Raw genomic sequence first — 12329 nt, forward strand, 5'->3', positions numbered from 1 at the left:
TGCCAGCCTATTTTCAATGAGGCTGATAAATATCAGATACCTTTGGAAGGGTTTTTATATTTTAACATACACCTTGTTCATATTTTGCTCGTGGTGCTTGCTGCCAGTCACAGGTTGAGATATGGTTCCACTTCTGCTGATAGAGAAAGGAAAGAGAGAGGTGTTTTCCTCTTCCTCTCTTGTTATTAGGGTAGCAAATTATCAGGCAGTTATGGCCTGCTATCAATTCCACTTGTAGGAAAAGATGGCATTGTTTGTGCAGGATTTAACACATGACAAAAGGAGATTGTGAAATGCTTTGCTAATGGAGGGTTAAAATGTGGCAAAGGATGCCCTCAGAGCTTTGTTTTGCCTTGGACTCTTCCACCAGAGGATTTGCTTCTTTAGTTACTCTGAGGAGACACATGCTTGGCTGCACTCCTCTTCTCTGGCTCTGGATACTAGAATTAAGGTTGAAGATCTCCCTTTTGAATGGGAGGTCTTTTTAGTGAAAAGATGGATGAGTTGCTAGAAAACCTGAAGGAGACAAGATCAACAGCTCACTCTTTGGGCTTGATTTCTTCTACTAGGAGGACATCTCCTCGTTTTCGTTATCAGAAACAATATTAGCCACAATCTTCCTCAACTTACTTCTCATTAAATCAAAGACGTTAGCAACAACACCAGCAAGGTAGGTATTTGTAGAGCGAATACAAGAAGAAGTCTTTTTAAATCGAGGCCTAAATCTAAACCAACTGCTTCCTCCCTCTCTTTTTCATTGAACACTAGGTATCGGATTTGATGTGAGGATTGAGAGTGAAGAACTAGTCAGCAAGGACCCTTCCCTTCCTTTGTTTGGAGACAGACTAGTCCATGGTATCCACAAATGGAGGATTATTACATTGGTCAAATGGATCCTAGAAATATATAGACAAGAGCTATGCCATTCAATTTGAGAAACTGCCCCTTTCAATTCCTCCTACCCGTCTGTTTTCAGGAAACCTTCTCATTAGACTATTCTACTTTGAGAAGTGCTTCTGATAGGGGCTGTCAAGGAGCTATCACATCAACATCTGAGGGGTTAGGCTTTTTATTCGAGATACTGGGGGTGGATGGGTTCATCATCTGATTTTAGATTTAATACATTTGAACGTTTCAGTTCTTTATATTGATTCTGGCCTCCATAAACCCTTCATTTTCAACTATGGGTTGGTTTGTGACACTTGATTTAAAAGGACACATATTTTCATGTTTTCATCAGATGCAGTCATCAGAAGTACCTTTTGTTTTGTGGTGTCGGGATGCCATTTCCAATACAAGATGTCGCCATTTGGCTTGTCCATGGCATCAAGAGTATTTTCAAAGTGCCTCTTTGTGGTAGCAGCTCATTTGAGAAAGCAGAGCATTTTTGTTTATCCATATTTGGACGATTGGCTGTTGAAAGGTGCTGTTCATGATAATCTGTTAAACCACATTGCCTATACAACCACCTTTTTTCAGACATGGGGCTACTTTTGAATGTCAAAAAGTCGACTCTCCATTCAGCTTTCAAGGAAGCAGTCCCTGCTCCAAAGCATGGCGACACCCCAGAGTCTCAAAGAAAAGGTCACTAGAAGCTTTAAAGATGGGCAAAGCGTAATTTTCACTCACCTCTTTTCTCAGAAACTGCTGCATTGTTTTTGGCAATTACAATAAAATTTACTTAATTTTCTTAGAAAATCAGATTATATTGAATGAAGTCTAGATTAGTACAGCTGTAAAATAACTGCCTTAATTAGAAATGTAACTGTAATTTAGATAATGCAGATTCTCTAAGTTTTCCTAATGAAGTATTTAAATGAACTCTGAGGTGACAGTGGGGTAGTGGTAAAAAAGGAAAGCTGAAGACTGCTTAAAGTCCAATGGAATCCGACAGTAAAAGCCTGACAGAGAAAGTGACATACTGAATCTAGTTTTGAATGACAAAAGGGAAATGGAGAGATGAGGTGGATGAGGTAATATCTTTTATTGGACCAACTTCTGATGGTGGGAGAGGCAAACTTTGGAGCTATGCAGAGCACTTCAGGTCTGGGAAAGGTACTAAGAGTGTCACAGCTATATAAAAGCTCAAACAGATGGTTTTGCATAAGTAGTTAGCACATATTCTAAGGGACCATTCAGGGTGAAGTGGTCATTTCACAGGAAATATTTTGATACAGGGCGTGGGGGAATGCACATTCCAAAAGTACTGTGACAGCAGCCACAGTTTGAAAAAAAAAATCTCTTATTTCTGAGAGCAGAATTTTGAGTTCTTGTTTGGACTTACTGATATTTCCCATGAAATTGCAGTTAGTAACAGATGGAGAAAAACTTCATTTTGTGATTACCATGGCGCACTCTCTCTTTTATTAACACAGGTTGGTTTTTTTAAAAGGAAACATTTGTTTCAGGGGAATGCTGTTTGTTCAAAGAGGAATGGTCATTAAATCCCATTGTTTCCGACTGAATAAATGTTACATAAATGTGTTAGCTGATGTTACTTTGTATTTTTCAAGCAAATGATATGCCAGCCTGCAATATTTGTAGCCATATATTTTGTTTTTCCTTTCGGTTTATTCTCATGAACCGAAGATGTCTAAAGCACTTCATTAAACAAGTTGGGTTTGGTTTACATGCACTTTGTTAGTCAATAGATATATGTTAGGCATAGTGCACACCGCCTTAATATTGTGTTTTTTCCAACACGTGGGCAGTTATATTAACTGAATTATGTCTTTCCCACAATCCTGTCGCCATCCATTCACTAATGTCAAGATATATAGCCAAAATACCTGCAAAGCTGAAGTCAGCTTTGGCACTGGAAAATATGAAACATGTCAAAGATAAGATATATTTGTTCTCTGTCCTAGTACAAGTTGCAAGGTACTTTCGCAGGAACCTGGTTTGAAATGAAGTATCCAAAACTGAGAAAGAAGTCATGGTGCCAGGAAATACAAGATAAAAAACTAGTTGGTGCTTAGTCTAAGGTGATGTACAGAGTGCTTTTACTTAGTAAATAACCATGATATAAATATTGGGTAGGGTTGGAAGGGGGGAGTATATTGTGAGCACCTCTTCTGTGTAAGGTGAATTTCATGCTGTGAGAAACAAGCTTCCCTGAAGGATTCTGTGAAGTAATAATTCTTTTCTTTCTGCGTAATAATTCTTTTCTTTCTGCGTTGAACTGCATTGTCTTTAGTTGATAAACTTGGCTAGGCTTCACTGTTTGGTCTCTCAAACATTTTTAATATCAAACGACAAATGTAGTTAAGCAATTGGTTATATTATAGACAGTAACTTTTCAATTTACCTATGCATCGATACTAAACATGAAATGAATAAAAATAAAATATTTACAAAAGCCACCACTGGCTAATCATACATTAATCTACAACAGGGGTCGGCAACCTATGGCACACATGCCGATTTTTAATGGCACGTTGCTGCCTGCTGGGTCCCGGCCGCAGGCCCCACTCAGCTTGCTGCCAGCCTAGGTGAACGGAACTCCAGGCTGGCAGCGGGCTGAGCAGGCCGGCAGCATACAATCAGCATTTTAATTTAATGTTAAATGAAGCTTCTTAAACCTTTTGAAAACCTTGTTTACATACGACAATAGTTTAGTTATATAATATATAGACTTATAGAGAGAGACCTTCTAAAAAACGTTAAAATGTATTACTGGCAGGCAAAACCTTAAATTAAAGTGAATAAATGAAGACTCGGCACACCACTTCTGAAAAGTTGCTGACCCCTGATCTACAAAGATTGTGTTTCAGACCTGTAGTGTATTGATTGATTGAGTCCGAATATAGCTTTAATTGAAAGAACCAGCTACTGGCGTGCCAGCCACAATAGTGTTATACATAGCAAATATCCTAGAATGATTTTGTCTAAGTGGTTGAGAATGTGAACTTCTGTTCCTTTTAATGCCCCAGGATATACTTTGTCCCTTAGGACATTCAGCTAGACAGTTAGGTGGAGGTACAATGTGTCTTTACAGCAGATATGCAAGGATGCAATTTAGTTTACAACTCTCATCCTTACTAGGTATTACAGAGTAAGCTGCTCTGCCTGTACTGAGGCAGAACTTCTCTCTAGTATAATCTTTTATAGGTTTGGAGATGGGATTTTCACAGATCTCTTACTAAGTTGTGGTGTAGGCTTGTTTACTCTGAAAACGCTTTCTGATCTTTAAATGGTATTTCTCCAACTAAACAAACTCTGTTCTTATAGTGTTCAAAATGACAGATTTGAGATATTCACATGATTCTGCATATTTTATATTGTAAAATGTTACAATTTTAAAAAGTCATCAGCTCACAACTTCAGGTCCTTGCAGTTTTGTGACTATTAACATTTGAGACTGATTAACTTAAGAATTGGATTTTGAATCATTTTGTTGAGCAAACTAGTAAATAGTGCTATGCGTGGGACTGTTCTTTGTTAATACTTGGCAAAGTCAACTTGAGTCTATGAAACCAAGAAACTCATTACTCTATGCTGGCTTTCTTGTGTACCTAATCAGTACCTGGAAAGTATGAGTGAAGTAGTAAAAGTCCCTTCCATCCATTTATATCTGGGCCACAAGAGTGTCAACCCAAATTTGCCTTAGAAATACCACTCTTTTCTTGCTTTTGAAGTTGATCTACATCTTTCCTCATCTAGGCAAGCACAAATGTCCCCAGGCTGCATTTATACGAAGTTTAGAAATAAATTAATATAGTAATTAACATTAATTTCTTTAACTGCATCATATTTTCTGAATTTAATATGTAGTGTCATCATGTTATAACATGCTGAAGTCTGTTCAAGTCATGAACTTATAAAAATGAAAAAAAAAATTGAATTTTAATGCCTTCTTGGAAGCTGAGATTAGATTGCAATTATTTCAAAATGCCAGTTGGGTCACAATTTGCAAAAGGTTGAGAAAATGTGTATTTCATATATTCTAGTAAAACATTTTTTAAAGTTTTTACCTATTTTGCTTATTATGTTTGAGTTTTCAAGTGATCAAGAATGATTTTCCTATTCAGTAACATGCATACCATAGATAGCACGGCCTGCCTGCCACATGTGTTGAATACAAAGACAAATAGAAAAGACATGAGCACTGTGGAATTTACTCATGCATTTATAAGAGTGTTTGTGTTATAAGAATTGTATTTTGTTTTTATTGTGCTAAGAAAACATTTCTCCTAAACGCTTTGATGGAAGCAGGATACACATGTCCTGTAAGAAACAGGCTACATTATTAGCAACTATTTTATGTTGATTCACAACTTCACGTGGAAATAACTTTATCGTTTATTTGCAACAAAATATATTTCTGCTGGCAAAACTAGAGTTTCTCTCCAATTTTCTGTCTACTATTTTAGGGTGCAAACTCATTGTGTATGTAAATGTTAAAACAATGTAAGATCAGATATACATTGAAAGTAATCTTATAATCAGTTTTTAAAAAACTATTAAATAACTGAAAATGAATTCATTTTCATATTAAAATAAGACAAATAGTTTCACATTTTTACATTTAAAGGTTGAACTGATCTGGAGAAACTTGTACTGTAATCTAAGAACTATTTTAATCATTTTAAGGCTGCAATTAATGTAAAATGTATAGGGCTTTAATGAAGATAAATATTTATTGCAAATGTTTAACCATCTTGTGTGTTTTGTGAATTATTAGAAGCTGTATATTTAACACATATTGTATCACAGTGAGAAAGTTTAAAGAAACAAACAAACCCAAAACACTTGTAGCACTTTGGAGAGCTAAATTGTGCAAAATAAGAGTTTAAATGTAACTTTTTTTTTTTCCTGGAGCTCAAGCACTGAAAAGTTTTATATTTGATCACTTGAGATGGTGGGGTATGGGTTTTTTTTTTTTTTTTTTTTTTTGGTTTTTTTTTTCAGTCAATGGGTCTGATCATCATCTGAACTGCTTTCAGGGAATATGAACCTCCTCTGTACTCAGCCCAAAAAATCCCATCCTGATATTTGCTTCTGTAATGGCCTCCTCTGTACCACACTCCATTAAGGTTAGAATGTGCGCAAGCATTGTACCACCAGCCTCCTTTGTGAAAATGGGCACAATTTCCTGTTGGGAGAGAATAAAATAAGTGAAACCTCAGCACTTCAGATGGGAAATAATAGACCATGGGTTCTCAAACTTTTTTAATCTATGTCCTACATATTAACAGAGTGCTTGTCTTGCAAGCCACTTTGCCTCCCATTTGTGATGAGATGAATCACTTCTCCTTCCACTTACAGTTCTCTAAACTCCGTTGCAACTACAAACTGCAGTTCACAGAAGATTGCTGGTAATCTGAGGAGAGCTGGCTGGTCACATGGTACTGGCTCTGCTCTTTGATTTCAGCTGCTTAATTATAATGAAAGAAACTAAAAAACATATTAAATACTTTATTACTTTCCTATGTAAGCAGTCGTTAAGAATATCTGCTGTAAACTGTTCTGAAGTACTTTTGCGGGAGCAACATGACGTAAGTTTCAATTTCAGTGATTTGTGGTGAAGTTTACCTTATGAAGGGAGATGGTGGTCAGTCTTCTCCGAAGTTTTAAAAGTAACTATGATAACAGCAATTGTTTTAAGTTATCATTATTTTTAAGATCCTACCTACGATGAGGGCCAAAACTGGACAATGATTGGTGCCATTGGTGCCATGTTTTTCTGTGGGTCATTTTCAGTTTTTAATCAACCAACAATTTTATATTAGAGCTTTTTATCATTAAAGGGGCATCATCAAAAAGAATAATATTTTGTCAGAAAATGTTGTACTTATTATAGATACAAGTAACATGCAAGGCCCTGATCCTACAAAGACTTATTCATCTACTTAATTTTATTCAGCTGTATATAGTCCCATCAATGGGACTACTAAGTAATTCAAGCTAAGCACATGTACAAATCTCTGCAGATGAATTTTTCTTATAGACAATGACTCAGTTAATCCATCTTGATAAGAATCTTTAAATTATTCTGGAGCATGAAGTATTTGATCTGAGTTTCTGTCTTCTGTATTATTTCTTGAAACAGTTATATATGCAAAAGGTGGCACTACCAATGGAATCTGTTGCATTGAACAGCTTTTTCATATGTATAACATCATTAAAATTCCCTTACCTGTGTATGTATCTCTATCTCTGTCCAGTGTTGTAAATTGTTTTCCATTGTGCCATATCATGGAATCCCCTGCATTTCCCTGGTAAGTTCCCAGACGCAGCCTATAGAATTCACTTTCAGGCTCCAGGCGAAAACTGCTGTATTCTGCATAGACTTTCTTATTACTCCAGTCTTCTAGTTCAATCAATAGCCTATAATTGTCCTGATTGGTAAGCATGTAAATGTTTTCTAGTCCCAGCCAGTACTCTCCATCAACATTTCCAAATCCTTTCTGTACAAAGAAAACCAGAATATGAGGTTAAATCTATTAGTTTTTCTGAATCTATTGAATGAAGACATTTATCAGTAGTAGTAGTAGTATATCCCAGTAGAATGTGTATCTAAACTAAAAACTGTTAAGCTTTTAAACTTCTGCACCACCCTTTCAATTGGTTCCTTTGGGCCAGTTTCTGTCACCTTTATTCAGTCTAAGTAGTGCTACACTCCATGAGTTGTCTCACTGATATCAGTGGGACTACTGGCGGTGTAATGTATTACTCAGCATGAGTGAAGATGTCAGAATCTGATCCTTTGCACCTTTGATTCCCACAATGTGCTTTTTGAATACTGGAACAATATTTTCTGTGGCACAACAAATTTTGTCCATTAAGACCATATGACTAACCCATTGCATGAAGTACTTTGAGGCACAAAAGATAATTATAGATGAATCATAGAATATCAGGGTTGGAAGGGACCCCAGAAGGTCATCTAGTCCAACCCCCTGCTCAAAGCAGGACCAAGTCCCAGTTAAATCATCCCAGCCAGGGCTTTGTCAAGCCTGACCTTAAAAACCTCTAAGGAAGGAGATTCTACCACCTCCCTAGGTAACGCATTCCAGTGTTTCACCACCCTCTTAGTGAAAAAGTTTTTCCTAATATCCAATCTAAACCTCCCCCATTGCAACTTGAGACCATTACTCCTCGTTCTGTCATCTGCTACCATTGAGAACAGTCTAGAGCCATCCTCTTTGGAACCCCCTTTCAGGTAGTTGAAAGCAGCTATCAAATCCCCCCTCATTCTTCTCTTCTGCAGACTAAACAATCCCAGCTCCCTCAGCCTCTCCTCATAAGTCATGTGCTCTAGACCCCTAATCATTTTTGTTGTCCTTTGCTGGACTCTCTCCAGTTTATCCACATCCTTCTTGTAGTGTGGGGCCCAAAACTGGACACAGTACTCCAGATGAGGCCTCACCAGTGTCGAATAGAGGGGAACGATCACGTCCCTCGATCTGCTCGCTATGCCCCTACTTATACATCCCAAAATGCCATTGGCCTTCTTGGCAACAAGGGCACACTGCTGACTCATATCCAGCTTCTCGTCCACTGTCACCCCTAGGTCCTAGATGAGTAAGCCAATTCTCAAGATGCATAACTTTTTACAAGGTAGACTGTCTGATTACATATATAATGAAATACCAAGCCATCTGTGTACTCTAGATTTCAGTTCTAGTAAATTCAGTAAAGACTATTGGTCTTGAATCACAGACTGCTGGTATGATACCTTTTTGCTAATATTTGCAAGGCATTGTTTCCTTTCCCTAAGAAAATATCCATTTTACTATCAATGTCTAAAGTGTTTGGAGTTGTAAATAAAATACTCATTGGTTTTCTTTTAATTATGTGGTGTTTAGTAGGATTACAAATTCTTTTCCTCCATAAAACACTCTAAGTGAGAGCTAATTTGTGGGCCAGTTTTCCCAAAAAAGTTAAGCAATTAAAAAACCAATTGTGTACACCCAGTACAAAACTTTCACTTGATACTGAAATGTTCAGAGTTACACTCTTTGAGGCTATTGAAGGTAAATATTTTATTCAGGTTGTGTGTAAAAAGTCTGGTTTTGTGCTTTATTATTTTAATCTCCTTTTTCCTTTTATAAAAGAGGGGATCAAGTAAAAACTTTATTTTGTCATCAAGGATACAGCTTTAACAGTCAGATTCCAAGAAATTCAAAAGTTAAACTTCTCATAGTAGCCTTAATTCACTTCCTTTGCACATTTAAAAGGTAAAATGTATAACATATGACCAGCCATATATGATAATGCCAGTTCACAGACAAGTCTGTACATTAGTCTTTGTGGCTTAGCTCCTTCTTAGCTTTTACTTTTCTCGTTTTTTTCGCCTCTTCAGTTTTTGCTAATTCTTAGTTCTTTGGTAACTATTTTACTTCTGATTCTTTTTCAAGTGTTAATCTTGTAGCAAAATTAACTGCAGTGGAGAAGAAATGCATTGAAAAATACCATCTTGTGAATACTGATAGCAGATTCTAGTGGTTACTGTCCCCACCAAAATGAAGCTGTTACTTTTCTGAATTCTAAAACTTACCTTATAACTGTCCCAATTCCTGAAGAAATTGACAGATCCATCTGTCCTTTTCTGAATAACTGCCCAGCCTCCAGGGTCCAGGCTGTTCTCACACCATAACTGTACTGGTTCATTGCTGTTTTCAGGTTTGATCATATAAATCCCACTGTTGGAATGCCCAGCTTCTTTGGCTTGTTGACAGTCTTTGAAAGGACCTGTTTGAAAAGAACTGCCTTAAGCTTAAGCTTATTTTTTAAAAATGTGCATGGGGGACACAAGTTACATATAACATGTAGTTAATAGTGTATGTACAAGAAGACTTTGTATTGCAATGCAAGACTTTAACTTAGAGGTGGTAAATATCTGAGATCCCATTTTATTCTTGCTGTTTCCTGCTAGAAGGTACTTACTTTCTAATTTTAACTGCAAATTTAAAACTTCCATTGTAAACATTGCAAAACATCCTTTCCAGTTTATTTGGTTAATTTTATACATTTTGCCTATTTTCCCCCACCAACCTTACAAATAGATAACTATTTTGCTAAACAGGTAATGCATTTTTTGACTCTCTACACCTGTTATTTTGGTAACTTTTTTCTTTATTGTGTATCACAAATTACACCCTGATATTAGATGAGCAAATAATGCAACTTGCATTTCATAACTCCTTTAGCTTGTATAGCCTTACCAAACGTCAGATGCTGGCTAACTTCTTCCCTATAATGTATACATTTGAAGTGGTCATAAAGTAAAAAGTAAACTAGAATGCAGCAGAACTAGAATTTAATTAGAAAACTTTTGTCAAATTCTGCAAACCCTCTGACAGGAACCTTTATAAATCTAATGATTTTTATACTTCCATTTCTTGACAGTTACAATATGTGTGCATGGCTGTTAGCCAGGATAGCATGCAAGCAGTGGACCAGATATTTTTGAGCAGATAATAGTGTTCATTTGTTGAGTTTCAAACCTACAGTTACGTAGAAATGCAGCTGTTGACTGTAGCTCTTCAAAGTTCTCTTTTAGGCTCTAAGTACTATATTTACAAAACATACTCTCCACTTCTGAAAGAAGATGTATGAGCGTTGAGTAGGAAACACTGTCAGCTTACATTTTGGAGAGCCTTCCTATGTTGGTGTGTCCCTCTTAAAAGATTAGAAATCCAGCTATAATTTCTACCTCCACTAATCCCTTCCCCCACAAAAAAAAATTAAGGCTGTTACTACATCGCTATTTATATTGATTTTGGACTGGTTTTAGACCATCTTTTAGTCAGCTTTTTTCATAATGAAGAACTGGATATGTTCTGATAATGGCTAGCTCGTGATGAATCCCTTAAATGCAACTGATTTGAAAAATCAGTATACTTAATAAGTCCAAATAAAAGTTAACATTCTGTTTAAAGTGTTTGATTACTATTTTGTTGTGTTTATAGTATAATATAAACATATTAAAAAATTGATCGGTTATCTCCATATAAGCTCATGCTACATCTAGAGTAACCATTATTGGGTTACTATTCTGATACTGACTTGAAACAATAAACCTAACCTGCCCAATTAACAATTTAAGCAAATAGTAATATAGTGATTATCTTTTAAAAAAAAAACTTTAAGAGGTGGGATTTTTTTTTTCCAGTTCTCTTCAATTACTAAGATGATGGACTAGGTACAACAGTTTTAATTTGATCTTTGCTCTATTTTGGAACAAAAAGATGGATGTGCAATTTCTGACCTTTGGTAACCCACCTGCTAAATTCAGGGCGAATATTCCATGTGTGGGGGCAGTCTGGAAGGAAACACACTGAAATTTGTTGTGGTATCTCTTTAATGTTCTTGCTTAGTGAAAACCATTTTCACCCTTAACTTCATCTTAATGGAGGTTCTTTATCTGTTTCTTTAAAGACTTGTGAGTAGTAGTCTGATATTAGCTGTGGAAACCTGTAATCAACTAGGATATCTATAGAACTAGTCCATAGCTGTTAAAAGTTGATATCGAGCTTGAATCACCATGCAGTTTGAAGTTCTGGGCAAATGGAACCATGACTTATTTATTACAGGTCTCTCAAAGATTTCATTCTTTATTAGCAAGTCATTGGGGCCTGTAATTCTCCAGAGTCATGCATTTTAGGAGTCCTGGTTATTAAAAGCTTATCCAGTTATACTTGTTACTATCTTAAATCATGACTTAAGGGTTTAGAGGAGTTGAAAAGAATAATAACCTGGTAACAGCTCAGAGTGCTTAGAAACACCACTGGAACATAGGTGGCAATCCTGACTGAGCCCTTCGGCAAATGTTGATGGCACTAACAACTACAAGAAGTGATGCGGGAATTGATTCATGATTTTTATAAATTGTGTTGGTGTACTATCAATGTTTGCAACTGACTAGACCTTTTATCCAAGCTAGTGGTGCATATAGTCACCTGGTCGTGGCACAGTAAAGGACTTGTGCCATTAAAAAGCCCCATTGGTATATCAGCAGCACTTCTAGCTGCTGATAATCCGTATTTTTACTAGTCAGAAACACTGCCAGTGTACTGGCAACATTAAAAAGTTTGCAAGGCACATGGCAACAATCTGTCTAGCTAACTAATAACACTTTAAAGTTAGGGAATTTTTACTTTAAAATTTGAAAACCCATGTTTATAAAACTGGGTCTATCAGAATTCTCAGCGACCTAGGTAACTAAACTAGATTTTGAAGTGTAAAGACTGGATTGGTTTTTGAACAAAAAATGGTGCTTACGTATCAGAGAAGTGTTAATTCCAATATCTGAAAGATGGCTTGTTTAGGATTTTCTTGAAACTTCCTCAAATTCTCCCTTTCCAGTTTTATTACTCATGAGA

The 12329-nt window shown here is 36.4% G+C and overlaps 2 protein-coding genes across 20 annotated transcripts in view; one reads left to right on the forward strand and one right to left on the reverse strand.

Moving 5' to 3' along the window:
• Positions 1 to 12329, forward strand: part of RALGPS2 (Ral GEF with PH domain and SH3 binding motif 2) — a 255535-nt gene that overhangs the window by 142999 nt on the left and 100207 nt on the right. The window lies entirely within an intron of this gene.
• ANGPTL1 (angiopoietin like 1) overlaps positions 5861 to 12329 on the reverse strand; it is a 30148-nt gene continuing 23679 nt past the window's right edge. For both annotated transcript variants that reach the window (XM_007061161.4, XM_027823600.3), the window contains 3 exons: positions 9503 to 9696; positions 7139 to 7409; positions 5861 to 6094 (listed from right to left, as the gene is read on the reverse strand). In XM_007061161.4, the coding sequence (XP_007061223.1) occupies positions 5907 to 6094; positions 7139 to 7409; positions 9503 to 9696 (653 nt within the window). In that variant the 3' untranslated portion in view covers positions 5861 to 5906. The remainder of the gene's footprint in view (positions 6095 to 7138; positions 7410 to 9502; positions 9697 to 12329) is intronic.

This window comes from Chelonia mydas, chromosome 8 (assembly GCF_015237465.2).
Source record: "Chelonia mydas isolate rCheMyd1 chromosome 8, rCheMyd1.pri.v2, whole genome shotgun sequence".
Taxonomy (NCBI): Eukaryota; Metazoa; Chordata; order Testudines; family Cheloniidae; genus Chelonia; species Chelonia mydas.